Source organism: Semicossyphus pulcher, unplaced genomic scaffold (genome assembly GCF_022749685.1).
Source record: "Semicossyphus pulcher isolate SPU_LCO1_2020_fin unplaced genomic scaffold, fSemPul1.0.p SCAF_6, whole genome shotgun sequence".
Lineage (NCBI taxonomy): Eukaryota > Metazoa > Chordata > Actinopteri > Labriformes > Labridae > Semicossyphus > Semicossyphus pulcher.
In genome coordinates, this window is record NW_027211737.1 from 23006264 (window position 1) to 23027208 (window position 20945).

Consider the following 20945-nt stretch of genomic DNA (forward strand, 5'->3'; position numbering starts at 1 on the left):
CTGATGTATTAAACCTGTAAGTCAGTCGGCACTATTGCCAAACACCAGTTAAACCAGTGTCATCAGTGTTTGTGAACTTCCTCTTTGTACAATGTGTCCTTTGTTAACAATAGAGAGGTGACAGACTAATTACTTGATATAATTGTGACCAAGTGCCTTACATGTTTGCTGAATTTAGCTGTCTAAAAATAAAACACACAAGCGTAAAACGCCCGCAGTATACTCGCAGTATTTGTGTGATTCTGTGACTAAAGCTAACAGAGAATCTCCAGCTCCGGTTTCAAAGTGAGCAGTGTAATCAGCATTTATTCCCCAGCCGTCTCCCACTCTCTCCCCCCTTCTCTCCCTCCCTAAACAGGCCCTCCCAGGTGACATGACAGCCTCTCACATAACCAGTCTCTGCTGTTTGCTAACGCTGCAGCTCTGCGCGCATCTCTTTCACAACAGGCTCTGCAATCCTACACAGCAGGCGGCGGGTACAGCAGCAAGCACAAACACACCTGAATAACACAGACAGGGTCCTGCAGGGAGCTCTGGTTTCTGTGTGTGTGTGCGTGTGTGTGTGTATCCTAGACAGCAGTGATGCAGGTTGATCACTGGCCCTGTTAGGTAGCATTGACGTCTCCACCTCAGAGCTGGCACACAGGGGAGTTATTGATTAGCATTAAGCATCCATGCAGATGGCCAATAAAGAGCAGGTGAGCCAAAGAGGGCCTGGGGAGTGGGAGGAGGGATGTGTGTGTGTGTGGTTGAGGGGGATGGAGGGGGTTGTAGAATGGTGTAGGGTCGCTACAAACAACAGAGACGATGAGCAAAACAGAAAATACGAGCAGTTTTAATCATGTGGAAAATAAAATTCTGCAGAATTTATGGTTTTGGATTCATGCATAAATTGTTTTGTAATACTGATTTGTTATCTGTACGATAATTATGCGAGTATAATTTGTGGATTAATGTGACACAAGTTGTGAGCAGGTGTACATAGAATTAATCCTGCCGGCTTCCTAATCCACCAGGAAGCCGCGTTTACTACTATTCCTCATGTTGCTGCTTCTGGCTTTAATATTGCGCAGGCTCCTGCATGCTTGTCAGGTATTGTGCATCAGCCCACAACTCCCCTGTCATATCTGTCACTTTGAGTCTACCGTGTGCACCTCTGTAATACACCGATGATCCTCAGGATACACACACACACACACACACACACACACACACCTCTACTGTAATGAATATTCCTTGACTATACATGCTTTTATTTGTTGCTTTGCCTCATTTTTAGTGACAAAGGAAACACAAATAGCACCTTTAACGTCATATTTATTGTTATTTAGTTACTCAATAAAACATATACAGATATATACAATATGCAGGAAAACAGACGACTGCACTTTACATATTATTAAAAAAAGAAAACAAAAAAAAAATCAGTTCGTAAATTGCCGTCACAGTCCTCCATCTATTGTTTCAGAAATTCAAATTCAACAGAAGCTTTATTTAAAGATTACAAGATTGCCTAACACACAGCAAATTTTCTCTTATTATACATGTGCAATACCAATAGTCTTTTTTTTCAATCCCTTATTAAACAATCCCCTGACCTCCGCGGGTTTTCAGTTCCCTGTGGCTGAATTGTATAGAAGTGGTTGAGCTCGAAAGGTTGATGTTAGAGGTGAGACGAAGAATAGAGGATGAAATGATTAAAAGCGATAAAGGTTCAAATTTAGCTGGAAAAAGTTTGAGTTACATTCATGCATTATCTCTGATAATCCCTCCGGTTCTGCTCCTCAGTGTTTGGGCCACTACTAAAGAAACAATCGGCCTCGTTTGAGTGTCGGGGAGAGAAATCTGTTTGTAGATGTGGGAGGGGCAGAAAGCAGAACGGTTGCATTTATCGGAAGGTTAGTGTACACATTAGAGCTGTTAGCACAACCGAGGTGAGAGCAGGCAGGCTGTGACATCATCACAGGACTCAACACTGCTATACAATCAAAGCCACTGACAACAGAACGTCTCTTCTTCCGCTCCCTCTTCTTCCGTGTTCTCCACCTTTGACATTTCTTTATTTTTCTTCAACAAAGAAAATAAAATAACAAAAAAAAATATTGATTTGAGGTTTTCCAGATGTGGGCATTGTCGAGTAGAGCCCGCGCTGTCGAGTCCAGCAGTGTGTGAGAGAGTCCTAAAGTGTGACTGCATGTATCAGAAAAGACATGGTATTAGCATGTGTGCGTGTGTGTGAGCGAGTGTGTTTGTGTGGTCATGTTTGCTTTTATGAGTGTAAATGTCTTTCTGTCCCTGAACAGGCAGGAGCTGCTTGCGACACCTTGTCATCATCATCATCATCGTAAATTGTCTCTGAAGCTTTTTCTTCGTCTCATTTTGTGATCTTCTTCCTGCTTTGTGTTCAAGTCAGTGCGGCCACGAATGTCCCGAATCGGTTGGAGATATCAGAGTGGAGAGAGCGCCAGGACGAGACGGGCCCCCCTCGGCCCTTACTGTCCCCCAGCTCGTCTGTGCAGTGGACGGACAGGCACTGCAGGTGGTTCCCTCCGCTGCTCCCTCCTCCTCCTCCTCCTCCTCCTCCTCCTCCTCCGGCTCCTGGGCCCCCGCCTGCAGCCTTACTCTGGGTCAGCTCCGACTCTGCAGACAAGCACAGAGAGGAGAAGGTTTATTAAGACCGTGCAAACATGAAAAACAACTTCAAGCTATTGGCATTCTCTGATGCAGATGAAGCATTTTAAAATACACACTTTTAATTAAACCAGTGTCATTTTCACATCCCACTCTAAATCTGCACTGTGAAATTAATTCAACACTCCTCCACCCCCCCGTCAGTACGACCTGAAAAAGAGGCTGTAAGCAAAGCTTCCTCTGCTCACACTCCTCCTCTTCATGCCTGATATACACACGTGAAAACACACACACACACACACAATCACACACGTTTTCTCCCAGCCAGGCGTGCAAATCTAAAGCATGACCCGCGGTCAGAGGGTCAAAGGGCGCAGAGAATACTGGCCTTTAACCCTGCTTGACCCAATTTACTGGCATAATGACCGTGCCACGGTATCGACCCTGTGTCACCAAGGTGTGGCGCTTCATATTAAATGGTTGCACCAATCTTACAAAAAAATCCATACACAGGTTGATTACAAGTCAAATAAAAAATGTGCTGTGCCACAGAGTGAATGCTGACAGCTCAGACGCATGCTTCACATATGGAGAAAAATCACCCTGTGCCGTGTAACGAAAAAATTAGTGGAGGGGAAGATTGACGAGGACAGGAAGTGCTTGGCTAAACTATACATAAAAGAGCGGCGTCACACTTCATCTGCTGGGATACAGACTGCAGCGTACAGAGGGAGAGGAGGGCAGAGATGAAGAAAAGTTCTGATGGAGACACAAAATACAAGAGAGGAAAGAGAGCGACAGTAACTGGGAAAGCTGCGTGTTACGACTGCGGTGTTGCATCGTGAGCTTTGGGTTTTGCCTCCAAGGAAGCCCACAGCGCTGAGAAAGTTTATGTGAAGATGTTATGGATCCTTCGCTAAAATCATCCCGATTATTCTCCCACCTCCTCACCGCACTGAAACACAGCGCAGCCCTGCTCCGTGTGGATGGCGAACAGATCAGAGAGCTTTAAGGTGCAGGGAAACTAGGAGGCTGAGTGTAGAGACAGGTAGGAAACAGCTCTGACAAGCTGAGTTACATGTGTCAGAGAAAGGAGAGGCTGTGATAGACGACACAGTCGACGGCACAGAGGCTGCAGATCACAACACTGCAGTCAGTCTGCTGCTCACCTGAGAGGAAAGACAAGCACAGCGCGGACCGCCAAATCATCCACAGCAACATCTCCCCTTTTAAGCTCATCTTTCCTGATCTTTTCCTCATCCTGCTACTTACTCTTTTAATTTTGCGTACTCCATCTTTGATTTCTCAAACCCTGGGGCAGCAGGGAAACAGTGTCAACAAAACACATCCAGGGACGCCAGCCCAGGCCGATCCAGACCAGATCAGGCAGCTCGGACAACCAAGAGAGGCAGACATGCAGGCAGTGAGGCAGGCTTGCCCCCCAGCCTGTCTGGGCTGCGACCACTGGAATGGAAAAGTGGGGGGATTTGGTAAAAGGTCAGGCAGCCAAGCCTCCCGTTGTTCCCTGCTTCGTCTCTCTGACTGCCGGTCTCTGTGAATTTCTCTCTCTCACTCCATCTCCCTCTGAAGGAGTGGAGACGTGGTGTAAGTGGGGGCTGAGAGCGCGGGGGGTGTAAGAGGGAGAAATGAGGATTTAGAGCAGCGTTGGTGGCGGCGGTGACAAGATCTAACATTTGCCAGAGGGTCCAGTCATACACCTCAGCATGGCGGATCCCCCACCCCCTGCCAGTATCACCCCCCCCACACACACACACCCCCCACCGCCCCACCTCGCTCCTAAACCCACTCACACTCCCTCTTCGGAGCGCTGTGTGCCCTCCAGCACCCGCCGGCAGCTCATGCTAGCTGGGCACAGCAGGGTCCGCACCGGCCTGAATAGGCAGCCAAGCGTTCCCCTGGCTCGCTGCTGACACACAGAGAACTGACAACACGCACGGCCAAAAACACACAACACGCCAACCAGCGCCGCCGCTGCTGCCGTGCTCACACCAGCTCTCAGCTGCTGCTCCACATGCACACACACACACATATGCCCAGATACATATGGACGTGCATGCAGGAACACACACACACATCTCAGCTAGACAAATCAGTCTGCTGCAATCACTTATTTTATAATTCAAGTATGAGATTATATAAAGACTAAAAAAAGTATTCATATGTTTTAAGAAATGCATCAAAAAATAAATGCATATTTTTGAATAATTTCTGCACGTTAAAGCCTGAAGTGTTTCTAAATGGGCTGATTGCTGTTTGTTAGAATGCACTCTTTAATTAAGACCCTATGCAAAAATGCATCACTTGTAAAATAAGCAGTTGACCACCAAAGGATCTAAATATCAGCCAGTATTACAGCGTAGCCACGGGGGATTCAAGGGATGTGATTTTTATGGAAAAATCAAGACACTAGCCTTAAATTGTAACCATTATCCATGGCGGCGTATTCGCTGCAGAGTGGAAACGGCAGTGTGAAATTCTACATCACACAAGTCTAAATCCCAAATCGGCGTGACATTTTACAAGCAGGGAAATCTTTTTTATATATATATAATAAGATCTATCTTGTTATGGCTGTTCATTGACTAACGCAGAATTCATATCCACGGTAATATCTCAATAATAGCCTATTCATCTGAGGGGAACAAGTGCTTAGCATCAACAAGCGAGGGGGAAAATACCTCATAAAAAGAGGGAACAGTAGCAGCACGAGCAGCTGCGCCGAGCCACAAACACACCTAAATATCCTTAACCACATTACAGCCAGGAAAGATTACCACAGTCATGTGTTAAGTAAATACTGAATTTAATGTGATGCTCTTATATCGCTATATCTCTCGCCCCAAGTGCTGTACTTTGTTATTTAGTGCCTGGTGATGATGCTTACACACATACACACACACACACACGCACACATAGCAGCGGGGCTTTGCAGCCGTCTCACACACACACACACACACAGCCAGAGACGATTTACAGAGATGAGCGGAGCTTCGAATGCCATGAAGGCTGGGAGCACAACGCACAGCTCTGCTTGTCTGGATGACACCAATGTGTCTGCGAGCTGACGGCCTGACACGGGTTTACATGTCAAACCACACACGCTCGACACGCACGCAGCAACGCAGGGAGGTAAACAATGGCTGCTGGGGGACTATGTTTTCTCAGTATTTAATAATAAGAGTTTGAATGTGCAATTATTTTTTCCAATTAGCCGTAAAAGCCAACATACAGTTAAAAAACAGCTACCTTTGTATAGTGGAAAATAAGCTGAATTAAATGTATTTTTTAATGACAGAATAAAATAAAGTGTGTAGGAGACGCTTTGACTCCTCAAAGATCCTTCATGGTGCAACTTCCCTCAGAGCCGTCACATTGATTTCCCAGGCCCCACAATCCCATGTGGCAGGCCTCTGCCCTTTCTATCCCAAGCTCTATACTTCCATGACGACACTTCACCTTTGACCTCGTGCTCCCGAGGGCACGACCCCTTCCTCTCTGAACACAAACCAGTCCAATCAGAAGGCCCGGCTCGCTGACAAAAACACCCAAAGGCCTGCGCTCCTATGACAGTGTGTGACATCAGGTCAGATTCCTTTAGCATAACAACTAGCACTATGGCCTGGTGTGAGCGCTTCTGTCTTTGTCAGCACAAATCAGCCTTCACAAGCCACGGAGGGAAAGTGGGATTTCAAAGTAAGGGGGCAAAAAAAAAGGCGGATTTTAACTAGAGAGCTAAAGGAGCAAAAAAAAATCTTCCTCTTTTAGCTACCTTAAAGCTTACAAGGTTCCTTATATTGTAGCATCACTGTCTGAGGAATTACAATGACATGCAGGTCGTTCCTGAATAATTATGACACCAAAACATCTCGTCAGTACATTAATGTGAAGAGCAGTCGACATCATGTATTTTGGGGCTAACAGAGGAATCATCCCAGGTACCTCTGCCCTAAGGTGGGTAGAGGCCGAGGGCAAGTGAGGCTCGCTGCAACCCCCGCACCACCAAACTGCCGTAGTGAGACCTTTCCCTCAGAGCAGGGAGGAGAGTGAGGGGGGGGCACATTTCTCAGGGAAGGGCACGGGGGTTATTTTGGTTTGAATTTCCTCTCTGTTCTCCGGCCTGCAACATAAAGGAAAAAAGAAAAAAACCTGCCCAGGCAGGCATTGCCCCCAGCATTCGTTACCTTCTCTCCACTAACACACCCATTCCATCCCCTCAAACTCATCCCCACACACACACACACATACACTAACACACCTCCCCCTCTGGCCACGAGAAGTGCTTAGGAAACCAGACACAAATCAGAACATGGGAAGTGATTTAGTGCCTCCTTCATAACTCAGAAGCATGTCCAGGACCTGTCCAGCATGTCATCCAAGTCGGTGACATATTGATCTACTTCGCTGTCTCTATTTTGTTTCAGCACGCTGCGGCACACTTTGTTTTCAGTTTTTTTCACCTTTTCGGAAAAGGTCACGCTCACATTTAAAGTGTGGCAATTTTCAGATTAAAGGCACCTGTATGACGGAGGCTTTTATTTTGAAAAATGAGGTTATTGTGAATTCTGTTCCTGGAAAAAACCAAGAAAATGTGTAAACAGATTATTTTAACTTGTGTCATTAAATAGGTCATTTGTTATTTTGATATTGCGTCTTTTATTATATGAGTTAAATACATTATTAAGGGCGGGGGGCACATTTTAAAAACAGATGTAGATGTATGGATACTTGACATGGAGAATGAACAATAGTCATGGAGCATGAAACTGATGGGAAAAAAGCCTGATGCTGAATTGAATTCTTCTCTTTCTCAAATGCAAATGGAAGCTATTACCCAGGCACCCACCTCGTGAGCGAAACTACACATGTTCTCTGAAAAAAAAGCAACTTCTCACCATCTCTCTGACTTTCTCCTTCACTCCATCACTCCCTGCTTCTGTCTCCCAGGAGAAACTGCTCCAGTGTCATAACTCATTTGTCAATTCCTCAATACAAATTAAAGGTGCCTGACGACTACCTGTATGCCTAATAACATAACCGCTGCTGGCAGCGTGACAACATCTACACCACACACACACACACACCTTTTAAAAGCTGCACTTGTATCAGGTGCAACATATGAACCTGGAACACCTTCCATATCAAACTGAGGCTTTCTCATGTCTACTTCGTGCAGTCGTTCAACAAGAGAGTGGACATTCAGATGCATGTCACATACATCCACGATGGAAGGTTTGAGACTCCTCACTCTGTGCATCTTCCAGACACATTCAGCTTTCCATTCCCTGCTGCATCCAAGGAGAACATTTACCACACGCTGAGACAAGTTTTATTTTATTCTAACACCCTTCCCCAGGGAAAACAAAACACCGGATGAGCTGCTATTTTGAAGAGTTGAAAATCCAGCAAAGCAAAAAAGGCCTGACACCTTTGTTCATCTTTTTCTCTCTTCATCAGTCACAAACATGCTGCTTTAACAGGCTTCCTTTAACTGTCACCAGTGCTCAATGTCGTGCAAAAGCCCAGGAACAGAGAGCACACTCACACACACACGCATGCACACACACGCAGCAAGTAAACAAACACTCACAAACATCCGTCTTAAATTCCAGGCACTTTAAATGCATGATGGGCGTTTTTCAGTCCCGCACTATTTACAAGTCAAGTAAATGCTCTTAAATATTTTCAACACATTAGAATTAAGGGAGCTTGTTTTGCCGAGCGAGACACCTGAGATCGGAGGCTGAAGCCGAGAGCCTGACACCGAGTCGAAATAAATCAAACTTTACGTCTGCAGCTGACAAATCCACACGATCAAGTTGCAGTGTGTACAAAAGCTGCACGCCGTCACATTCTTACGTCACACACAATCACACATATGCATTATTTACCTCTTTGAACATTTGCTCAGGACGACACACGTTTCTAAATCATTGCTCTGACGTTATAATCTGCAGAAATCTGCTCTATAGACCCACGCTAGCTGTTTCCTGGGCCCTGATGAACCCGTCAATAACCAGGTGAGCTCACAGGAGTTGCCTGAGGAAAAATTGCCACTTTTGGAAACAACATTAGCAAGGCTAATTGCTATGATTATCCTGATGATTATCATTACTGTAGTACAGGAGTGTGCGGCAGGCTTGGTGTGTTGTCGAAAACGTCAATATGAAACACCTTGTAATGACAGGTAAAGAACACAGACTGCCCCGAGCTGTTTTTTCCACATTCAAGCACGTGCCAATCACTTTCGTCTTTTTTTAGAAATAGAAATTACGGGTGTGATTTGTGGGGTTGTTGTCGCGCTGAAATGTCAAAGGCAGGTAGTCTCACAGGGCCGCGTGCTCCATGGTGGAATATCAATACGGCTCTTTCTGCAGATTTAAGTGCTTTCTAGTCGGTGATAAGATGCAAGTTCCCTTTTTTTCAAACCTGTCAAAGTCAGAGCGAGAGAGATTTGATCATTATTGGAGCTGTTTATGGGCTGATTACTGAGTGTGAGGAGTGAAACTATTCCACGGGGTCAGCTGTGAAGTGTTTTAACTGAGCTGATAAAAACAAGTGTATGTGGCGAAAAAACAGAGAAACATAAAAATAACTGAATCACTTCCTACGCCTGCTGGTGGCCTGTTATCAAGACTCTGCATGAGTTTCCAAACGAACGGTCAGCTTCTGGCTAAGATAGACAGAAGAGAAGAGAAGAAGGAAGAGCGTCACTCTTTTTTTTTCTAAAAAGGGGAAATAATATTAACTGACACCACACAAGGAGAGCTGCTGCTTGTGTGCCTCCCTGGGAGAGTAAGATGTTGATGTGTTGCACAGAAGAATCTAACCGGGGCAGGTAAAACTGTGTTGACTACATGTTGTCACAGACAGAGGAGGCTACATACGGGGTCCAAAGGGGGCCATTACTGCAGCACAGGCACAGGGAGCACAGAGAGGATGCACTGGGTGAACTGACAGGAGAGTTTATTACCTTCTTGTCTGAAAAGTCAAACATTTAGTGGAACATGTATATTACATTTCTGCAGCTTCATCTTTAAAGACTTGTGGTTCATTAATTCTCCCTTGCAAACAGCGCTAACACAAACACACCTAGCAAGAAAATGATGTGAGGTCCCTCTGAAGGTTCACACTACGTCACAATGAGCACCTTTAGTGGAGCTGCACGGGCCGATGGAAACGTTCACCTTATACGACCAACTGACCTTTGACCCCCAGCTCTTTTACTTTCACTGAAATCTACTGCAACCTGAAGTCAACCTAAAACACAGATCACAGCATAGTCCAACTTTTTAAATTCTTAAGCTGTTACAGTTAAAACAACAAATACACAACTATGAGGACGAGTTCCCAGATGCATTCTGGGTAAAGATACCGACTGAAAACTAAACTCTAAACTTGTTTCTACTGAAGTTCTACTTATAATTATAATTATTTTAATTTAAATGCATTTCAGTAGGATTTTCAGTTTTAAAGAAGGCATGCCTGTAATGTGCTAATTACCGTTTATCATAAACGTATTGAATAACCTCATAGAATGCTAATTGATTATAAAGGACAAAAATCTGTGCATAAATCAACAACAGTCCTGAGAGAGCAAAATAACTTATATATATACAAATAATATTATGATGACAAAAGAAAAAAATACATCATGTTCACCTCAGTTGGAAAAAATAAACTCTAAAATGTATACAATTCAGGATTATGTAACCATTTAGAATATTTCCACCGCAAAATAAATCTCATCAGGTTACATCATCATGTGCTGATTATTCTAATGTTATTTTAACTTATTCTAAGTTGGAAAAAAATTCTTTCCATTGTCACTGAAATTACATAAATAATTTCAGCCTAATGAACATGATGATCTTTTAAGATTTTCCAAAGCTACATCTAGTTAATGCTAATGGACTAATGAATTGGCCTGATGTGTTTCACATTAGTGTCAGTGACATTATCTCCCCAAAGGCAAGAGTTTTGTTCACAGGGCTGAGGACTCGACTGACTGGCTCGGGTGGATATTTTTTGCAGTGTGAAAAGCCTGTGGGATGTTGGCTCTTATGGAACTGCACTGTGGGCTATGACTTATCTTAAATTATTATGTTATTTTGCTCCCTTCTGTGTAGCCTAAGCATCAGATTCAATCTCAAAATCCCCCTCCCCTCCCAAATACACCTCCACCCTTTTTTTCATCTTTGCTGTCTGAAGCACTCAAATGAGAAACTGTCAGGAGCCGTGATTTGTGCTAACTAGCTATCGATCGCTCCAGAGCTGCATGCCTCGCGTCCATGCAGGGAGGGCTGAGAGACGAGGGGAGACAAGAGGAGAGGAGGAAAGGAGAGGAGGAGAGAAGACAGAAAAAGAGAGGAAAAGAGAGCAGAAATTAGACTATTCTGCTTCTGCTGATTTTTATGAATCTATCTTGTTAAATGTGCCGTCAGCTCCAGAGTAATTAAACCTAAAAGAGCAACAGGGTGAGAGTGGCCGCCTTCTTATCAGTGCTGGCTCTGACTACTCATTAATCAATATCAAAAGTGATGATGTGACCCATCACTCCCTGGCATCAGAGGCTTTTCCTTTTTTTCTTAAACCCTATTCTCTGTTATTTATTTGTTTCTATGTTTTTCTATTGTTTTGAAAAACATAACAGAGTAGAAATCTTACATCTTGTGTAAATAATCAGAGTAAACAATCACTGGAGCAAAAAAGCCACAAAGTTCAGTGATCTTGTCATTTGTCAATTTAGCAATAGAAAACAACTAGCTTAATGACGTAGAATGTACCTTTTGATAATTATGGCACAAATTAATATTCACACTGTTTGTTTGTTTGTTTGTTTGTTGGTGTATAACTGGGGTGACAGGTTATATTAGCAAACAATCAGTCGAAAAGGTAAGTTACAGAGCTCTGTCGAAGTAATGGCATTAGTGTTGCTACCCGACTCCCTGTGCTCAGTCTCATATAAACAATACGCCTGGACTCCAGACTCCGCGCGCGCGCCCCCGCCCCTCTCTGCACCCGCACCGATCAGAACAAAGAGGCGCTCGAGACGCGCCGAGCGCTATCGACACATATGCATCCCCACATTATTATATATCCATACATACACTGGGTATAGCACTTTCACATTTTTATCACCTCTGCCCACTGTTTTTGTGTAACATTATTTCTTAATGACAACGTAGAAACGAAGGGAAAGAAACGTAGAAAATAAAAAATAATTTATGAATAAATACATATAACCGACTAATTTGTATTATCTGCACATGCTAAAACTTGCCTTATTCTGCAATTAAAATGCACATTAATGCATACAGTTTGTTTTTCTTACGATTGAGGCACACCAAATATCATTAATACAACAATTTTTTTATGATGAACAAATATTATCAGTTTAAATGCCATTTATTATGATGATGATTATCATTATTATTAATAATAATAATAATAATAATTATCATTATAAGAAGAAGAAATAGAAGGAGAAATAAATCCGCAGCTGAACAACGTAACACTTAAATTATTTAACTGCACTTTGATTTAGAGCTACCACCATAAAAACATTAAAATAAAAATACTAATAAAATGATAATGTGACCATTCACCGATTTTTGTAAAAACAGACAGTAAAATCTTGAATCATGAAGATTTTACATTTACGTTAAGAAACTTTTTTTTTAGTAAAGAACTAAATTAACAAAAATATTTTACGCTAGTTGAGGTCTATATTATTACAGGATCGTTTAAAATAACAGAAATGGCAATAACATTTAAAAAATAGAATCGTTTAAAAATAAGCAACTACATTTTAAAACTAAATACTAGATAGTATAAGATAGAAAAAATCTATTTTCTTCCAACTTTTTTCCACTGAAAATAAATGTTAAACTGAATGGCTGTATTAATTTCACTATGATATGTAATCCTTGAAATCCTGCCCTGCCAATCTAAAATCCATCCACTTTCTCCAGCTCTGTATTATCCCCTGATAATAACAAAAACAAACACGTAACAAGGCGAGGGAAACCCCGCTGCGCAAACGCATATCCTCAAAAAGCTATTAATCTTCTCAATGTAGTTGTTCACCCTGAAAACCGAGATAAAGAACCACAGGAAATGTTTACTTTTCTTGAGCTGGTCTTTTGAAGTGCGTTAACAATGAGGAACCTTTTAAAAATACAATGCAGAAAATATAAGGTTTACTTTGTTAAGTCAGATGGCTTTTCAAACAGCACCATTCTGATAATCATTTTTCATGCTTCAATACGGACCTAATCTAACGAGAATAATGCCGCATAAATCGCATTTTTCTTTGTAAAGACGTAAATGCTGCCACCATTAAATTTATTATCTTCCCACAGGCGTAACCTCTAAAATACAAAGACTGTAGTTAAACAGAGACGGCTGCTTTCCGCACAATATGAACAAAAGGTCCAGCGTAAGCATAGCTTTTCACCTGTTATGTATGTAATGTTGCACAGTGTTTTACATTAAGATAAATAGCATTTTAAGGAGAAAAAAAAAATTAAAGTTCTGGGGAAAAAATGGGTCAGTTTCTGCAGCAGTCTGTGTTGCATGTGTGAGAGTGAGAGTGAGAGAGAGTGAGGGAGAGAAAGATAGAAGAAATGTGGATAAGGGATGAAACTGTTTTCATTTACCTTCTTTACTGTTGGTTTGGCTCTTGTTCTTTTCCCATGGTCCCATGGCCTTGTCATCCTCTGACCCGTCCATCATGGCCTTGTCACTGGGCACGTACCAGGTGGCGTGCTGCTCTGCCATGAGGGTGTCAAGGTCAATAGTGCCCATTGAGCCCTTCCCAGCATCCGGGCTGCAGCCTGCCAGCTCATTGTCTCCGTTCTGCGAGGGACAGTCGCCATTCTTCTTGCCGTTCTTCATGGCCAGGGGCTGGTCCTCAGAGATACTGAACTGCTGCCGCTGCAGCTGGATCTGGGCCTGCAGAATCTCCAGAGGATGGATTTCGTCCTGGCCAGAGGTGCTGGATGGGGTGCGTACCTGCTCCACCCCAGGAGTGCCTGGGTGGCTCACCCCGCTGGCCCCTGTGCCCCCACCAGCATTCAGTCCATAGCTGTCTGGTGTCGAGGTAGTATGATTGTTAATGCCCATGCCAAGGGGCTTCTGTCCATTTATCAACCCATGGTCACTCCTCTGCATTTTTGGTGAGCCGGTGATCATAGGGCTGCGGTTAGGCTTTGTGGCTGAGGCCCCTCCTGCATCTGAGCTGGAGGACACCTCGTCCTCGTTGCCGTAATGTGTGCTGACATCGTCAGGAAAGTCCACTCGAGGTGAGCTGCTGTCAGACTTGGCGACACTTTGAATGCCACTGTCCAAAGACGACATCAGATCAGCCTGGTCCCCCAACATTAGGTCACCTCCTTTCCCCCAAGAGGGTGATTGGAGGTGTTTCTCATGGGGCGTGCCCCCACCCCTCTCCCCAACGCCAGCCGAGGGGGTCTGCTGGCCTGGACTTACAACAGGGTTACCATTGTCAGAGGAAAAAAAAATTCCAGGGCTCACATGTCCACTGTCTCTTTTTCTCCTCCCTCTCCCTCTCCCACTCCCTGTTGTTGCCTTCCCCTCACTGCACGGGGTAGCGTCCATGTTGAAATTTGGGGAGAGGGCACTGGCTTCCCCCTGCACCGTCTGGCTTTGACTTGCAGGCTTAGAGTTGCTATTCCCGGTGCCAGGCATCTGGCTGTTCTGGGAAGTGCTGCTCTGAAAATATTCAGGACCAGCACTGCCAGTCCCATTAGATGTGCTGCTATTAATGTCCTGCTCTGTCTGACTCAGTTTTCGCTTGCCCTCATTTTGGTTCTTCTTGTTGAATGTTACGTTAAGATTGGGGGCCCCTAGGCTTGCTATCATGTTCTGGCAGGCCGTAGAAAGGGCCGCAAGGCAGCTCTGGCCAAAAACACTGTCTTTAGAGCTGGTTTTGCTGAAGTTCCCGAGGGACAGAGCTCCAAGCTTACTAACAGACGACCGCTGGCCTGAGGGGAACTCTGACTGAGGAGGATATGTCCCTGGTGAGGTGCTCACCCCCTGGGGAGCACTGTGGGGTGGCCCTTGACGGTTACCCCCTCCATAGGGAAACGTTGGCTGTGCTCCCATTGGTGGTGCGGGGAAGTCAGCCGGCCGCCTCTCTGCTGGTGCGTTCGGATGCCCCGCTCCTGCTCCTGGACTCTGCATCTGTGAGAGGTTGCCCATGTTGCCGCTGAACTGTGAGTGCATGCCTGGGGAATGGAGGGCCTGCACATGGCCATCTCCTGGTATTCTCATGGGCTCCTGCATGCCCATGCCTGGCCTAAACATCATACCAGCCCCGTTCTGCTGCAGCCCCATGTCATGGGGCCCTGATTCATTCCCTGCTCCACCCATACGCCGTGACATCATCTCCCCTGGTGGGTGGGACCCTTGGAACCAGGAGTTCTCCTGAGTTACATGAGGATTTTGTCCATCAATGTTGGGCATCCTGCCAGCATTCTCCCTGTCAAAGTTGGGCTGGGGCATGTTCCCAACTGGGCCACCGTGAGCCATTGGACCAGGAGGTACATCGCCGTGGTGACCCAGCTGCTGCAGGCTGGGCTGCCTCATCCTCTGCTGTTGGTTGCGAGAGGCCATCTGTTTGATCATCATGGCTGCATTCTGGCGCTGCTGAAGAGACTGCTGCTCTGGCCCCGGATGCTGCAGGGGACCTGGTGGGAAACCTTCACTCACAGGGGGGGTGAATTCTCCAGGCAGGCCAGGATAGGCGGACGGGGAGAGGTGGTTATCCATCCCACCACACCAGCCTTCACCACCATGTGCATTGGGAAAGTCAAATCTAGGCCTTTTGGCCATGTTCATATAAGGAGAGTCAAAGTGTTGCAGCCTCTGATTTGGGGGCTGCTGGGAGGGAGGAGGAGCGGGCTGTTGCATATTAAACATGGGGTCCCCATAGGGGTGCAGACCCCTATTTTCCAGTCTGTGAATGGGATATTCAAACTGGTTGTGTTGGCCAGGCATCATGACCCCTCCGTCCAGAATGTTAGGGTTAGTCGAGCCGGGCTCAGCCTGAGGGGGTCTGGGGAGGCCAGGGGGACATGAGTTCTGTCTGGCTATCAAGCCAGCCTGTTGTTGCTGCTGCATGAGAGGATGTCTCGCATTGACCCCCGGCTCCATTCCCACGGGCACCTTCCGGCCGTTTCCAAAACGCTCAAAAAACACTCCATGCTGAGGCTGCTGGGGCTGTGGTGGCGGCGGCTGGTGTCCCTTAGAGATGCCCTGCATACCTGGTGTCCGTGGCATGCCAGGGTTCCCTGGGAAATTGCCACCGGGAACTGGCCTTCCTGGCCCAAAATGGGGTAACTGAGAATCTGATTCTGATGGTGAAAATACGTGAACATCAAAATGTCCAGATGGAGGCTCACTTGGGAAGTTATACTCTAATCCCTCTACAGCTCCCTGGTTGGGCATCCGCCGAGGCTCCAGGCCATGAGCCTCAGAGGATGAGGATGAGGAGGAAGGGAGTCCATGGAAGGATGCTGCTCTGTTAGGTGACTGGTCCAGGGGTAAACAGGGGGCAGGGACAGCATGGCTGCCACTGGGAGGCCCGTGATGTTGAAAGTCAGGCATGTTACCAGGCCGCTGCTGCTGTTGCTGCTGCTGCTGCTGGGGGAAGCCGTCCCCTGCCTGTCCCTCAGCGAGAGGATCGAATCCTTCTCCAAAGCCCTGCTGTGGTCCCATGCCATTGTTGTTGTAGCCCATTAGCCTGCCACCATGCAGGCATGATGAGCCTGGCTCTGGGCCTCCAAAATTCCCACTGAAATGAGGGTGAGGTTGGTGGGGGTGAGGTTGGTGGCCGTGAGGATGCCCTTGATGAGGTTGCTGGTTGTTAAAAAATCCATGCATGGGTCCTTGCTGCTGCTGCTGCTGAAGTCCTCCTCCTGCATGCATGTCCGAGTGGCCCCGCGGGTGAAAGCCTCCATACTGCTCCCCGTTCATGTTCATATTGAGCCCGAGCATTTGCGGCTCACTCAGAGGGCCCATGCCGGGCTCCACAGCTCCCGGCGGGCCTCCAGCGTGAAAACCCGGGCTTTTATAATGAGAGCCCATGTTCAGTCTCGGTTGGTTTATGTTTCTCTCTGACTGGCCAGGGTTTCTGCTATTAATCTGAGATCCAAACTGCTCCAGCCCAAACATACTCCCCTGCAATCAATCCCACATGACGGCCAGTTTGCCAGACATCGGCACACTGTCTGTTTTTCCGTCTGTCCACAAAACCAGAAAGGCAGAAAAAAAAAGATATACAAAAAATATTCAAATGTTTGTATGACACTACTGATCAAGCTGATTTTTCTATTACTTAAGATGTTATAACTCACCAAATAAGTTCTTATTGTCGTGGATAAACAGTTTTTGTTTTTCAACTTATCCAAGGACGCAGAGAGGAGAGGACAGACTGTGTCCAATTACGCACGTAAACTGCGTTCCTGCTCCCGTATTTATACGTGCACTTGCTTGTTCTTGTTTTTGTCTTTGATTAAGCAAACAAATATAAAACACCGTTTCTGCTGAACGAGTGATCTATCGTATTCCAAAGTTTTTCCTGTGCGCGTTTCTTCAGGGTGAACATGCCGGAAAAAACACCTCACTAACAAACTAAAAGGAGAGCGCAGAAGAATTGGAAGAATTTGGAAAAAATTGTGTCAGCTAATTCATGATTCCAGTCCGACGTCAAATGTCCCAAAGCGATTTTTTTGTGTAAGGTCCCATACTGAAAACAAGGAAAGTCCAATTGGAGCCGTTTGGTTAAAACTACCTCTGTTGCTTTCAGGAAAAAAATCTCTTGAAATAAATGTCCTTTAAAATCTCGACAACTGCTGAACAGGCATGCCGCCAAAAGTCCAGTGTGATAAAAAGTCCACAATCACGGATTTCCAACCCAGGCACCGGAGAACCGGAGCGTCCGTTTACGCGACCCGAACCCGGAGCAGCGCCGCGTGCACTACCCGCACTCCACAACCACGGAGCGGCTTGACAGCATCCTCCACCCGCTGCCGGTCATGCGCCTTGCAGAGAAGCGCCTTTCCTAAAGTTCCTTTCAATGCGTCTCGCTCCTAACGTGTGCGTCCCTCCGTTTACCGAGTCCTGTCTGCTGTGGTCTGAGTGCACTGGGGAGCGATTCACAGATACACTCACACTCCGCTCTGCCGCTTGGCGCTGTGTGAGATCAACGCGTCCACAGGAACCAGCAACAAGTTTTGCATTTCTACAGCCGCTTCCATGCAGGAGGTCTCAGCCAATCAGAGCGACCAAAGCAAGCTGCGAGGGCGGGACAAAAGCTTTTAAGGTGGTCCACTGAGTCAATGGGATTGTAAAGCCTTGTGTGTAAATCAGATCATAGAAATGGCTTTCACTTAAAATGTAATGTTCTGACCAAAACATCTGGCGTAGTATTTTCACATTAGAACCCACAATCAGATTTGAGCTGCATGCAGTATTGCAGATAATGCTGTCTGTTTATCCTCCCCCTGATCTTTTTTGTTTATTTACAACAGAGTTGTAGTCCACAACAGTGTGGATGAGGGAAAAACATCCCTGCAACTCTCATATCCTCCACTGGAAAAACAAAGTGAAATTCGGCACATCGCTGTTTTTGCTTTAGACCTTTTCTCCTAAGAAAAAACCTCTTGCAACATCGATCCATGCAGTATACAGCACTTCAGTGGACCTGTGTTAACGCCATTGCAACATCTTTTCTAGAAAATGTAACGCAATTACTGAGACAAGGAAGAATGCTGTAGTTCAACGATTGAACGACTTGTTTTAACAACTCTAAATGAACAGTCACAGCGTCTAATCTAAATCTATGCTGAACGATGCAACAGTCCAACATTGGCCTCTACATATATTTATAGCAGGTGACTGAGAAATGAAAGCGTAATACCTCAGCTGATATTGACGTTGGAATAAAGTTATACATTTTACTAATTGCATGGAGTGAGTCTCTCACACACAATCACCAGCTCCTGTGTGTGAATCAGACTCCCAACGGGGGTAAAAAAAAATCCTCCTTAAAAGACCATCTGAACTAAATCATGTGGATGATAGTGGGCTTCGGTTCCGATAATCAATATCTTTCTCTTAGTATGATAGTCTGTCAAAAAGGACATTTTTCCACAGCTGAAATGTCGTAATTCACTGTATAGGTTAATTAGCTGTAGGCCTGCATGCTATCTGTGAGGTTAAATGGTGCGATAGCCTGAGATACGACTTATTGCAAATAGTATATGTTTTCACTTTGAGATGTAAGCTCAATTATAAGGACTCAATAATTTGTGTGGCTCCAGATGTGACAAATAACCAACTTTCTGATACATGTTAATTTATTTTTTTGTACAGGCATCACGAAATGTTATTGATTGTTATGTAATTCAGAGTGTGTCTTTATGCTGTCTGTAAATCTCACATCTGTTTGTCTTCGGGTGGATTTATTTGGCCAGTTGTGAATTTTTGGGATACCTTGGATCTAATTTTTCTCGCGGATTTTTTCATGGATTCATAGCTCACTTTTATATTCCTGTGCGGAATGTTGTAACCACTTCACAACAAGAAAGCTTTTATTATGAATAAACCCAGGGATGCGTGTTTCCCTAAGAAATATTAAGAGTCTGATTGTTTTTAATAAAATAAACATTTGGGAATACTGAACAAAATGTACTTCCATTCACCACTGTGAATATTTCCTTTGGCGAAAGGAGAACAACATATTATCCCTTTTCTTCATTGTGGACAGTGGGCATGTGGAGAATTCGGTGTCAGACCGCTCTGTGTACATTTATGGGGGGAACCAAGAGGACTTTTACCAAACAGACACAGTGCCACCTAGCGGCCGGCGTCGGAACGAGTGGAGGATCATTTCCCACTTTCATGCTGAAGCTTTCAGAGAACAGTTTTAGATTACATGAGGCTCAGAGTTGTAAACTGGGACAAATCATCAATGCAATTGTTGAAATCTATTATTTGAAAGTATGATAAAAACATATTAAATGTGGTTTATAAATGATAGAAATAATTGGAAGTGTAAAACAGGAAATTGTTTTACCCTTAGGCCGTGCACCTGGAGGAGCAGGCTGTATGTCAGGGCAGGAGACAGGTCAGGACAAGGCACTGAGAGGCTGTAGGAAGGAGTAATTCAATGTGTGTATATTTGGAAATTTGGGGGTGAGGATGTGCAATCATTGCTGCTGAGGGGACAGCAGCCTCAGAGCGAGGAGACAGGGCTCGACGGTGGTTGCGTTTTGAAGCAGACGCGGTGCAGAGTACCTGTCTCTTAGAGAAGGAGAGAGGAGCATGTTGAGATGTTCTGAAGGCTGCTGTGCTTGTGTGGTGTGTTACTATAAAAAAAACACACTTTTTCTCAGTATCACATTGCAAGATAAGCGCCTTCATATCTTGGAGTCAGCTGGGTGTAGCATCATTAGAGATTTACCCTGAGAAACAAAGAATATGTGCAGATCAAGCTGTAAGAATAACATGATTTGTGTTCATTTTTCAGCCGATAAAGGCCAATTGTATCTTAAGAAATATTCAACAGCACTAAAAACAAGTAGTCTGCAGCTCTACAGCAAGAAAAAGGGGGGAAATCAAGATATTGTTCTGACTGTAATACTAATCCCCCTGTGATCCAGCTCCTCTTGGCTCTGTCTACAGTCCTCTCAAGTGGAGACAGACAAGTTAAGTATGACAAACCGATGGCATGGTCTCTCTCCCCCTGAGTCCCCAGTGATGATAAATGCAGCTCCGAGCTGCTGCTGAGGCGACTCCATGACAATGGACAGTCTACAGGCACTCGAGCACTGTCACAATACCACTCTCCTCTGCAGTGATTTAGCACTCAATTTGTCTCTATATTTTACTCAATTGGACAAGATAGCAGAAGAGGGTGCCCTCCTCCAGCCTTAATTCATAGTGTTAAGCTCTTCCTCACATGGACATATATTACATGGAGGGCTGCCCAAAGAGACAGTCGCTTCCCTTGTTGAGGGGACAGCGTCCTGCAGTTGGAGCAGTGTGGAGCGGAGCCTCTGTGCGTCCTCTATGGGCCTGTCACTCAGCCGAGCCATCACAGCTCCATGGGTCATGCTGGGTTAAGCAGCATCTGTCATCCAGAGAAGCACCATTGTATTAAGAGGAGGGATGCGACAGAGAGAGCCCCCGGTCGGCTCCACACCTCTTCCACCTCTCTCAGAACAACAGGAAAACTCAGGAGAATCTCTGCGGCTAACTTTGACCCG

At 45.3% G+C, this 20945-nt stretch overlaps 1 protein-coding gene across 1 annotated transcript; it reads right to left on the reverse strand.

The window, feature by feature from the left end:
• Window positions 1-1300: 1300 nt before the first annotated feature.
• mn1b (meningioma 1b) lies at window positions 1301-17850 on the reverse strand. The gene is made up of 2 exons (XM_069683265.1): window positions 13311-17850; window positions 1301-2640 (listed from the first exon to the last, which is right to left on the reverse strand). The coding sequence occupies exons 1-2, from the start codon at window positions 16846-16848 to the stop codon at window positions 2405-2407; spliced, it is 3774 nt and encodes a 1257-aa protein (XP_069539366.1). The 5' UTR covers window positions 16849-17850; the 3' UTR covers window positions 1301-2404.
• Window positions 17851-20945: the final 3095 nt, after the last annotated feature.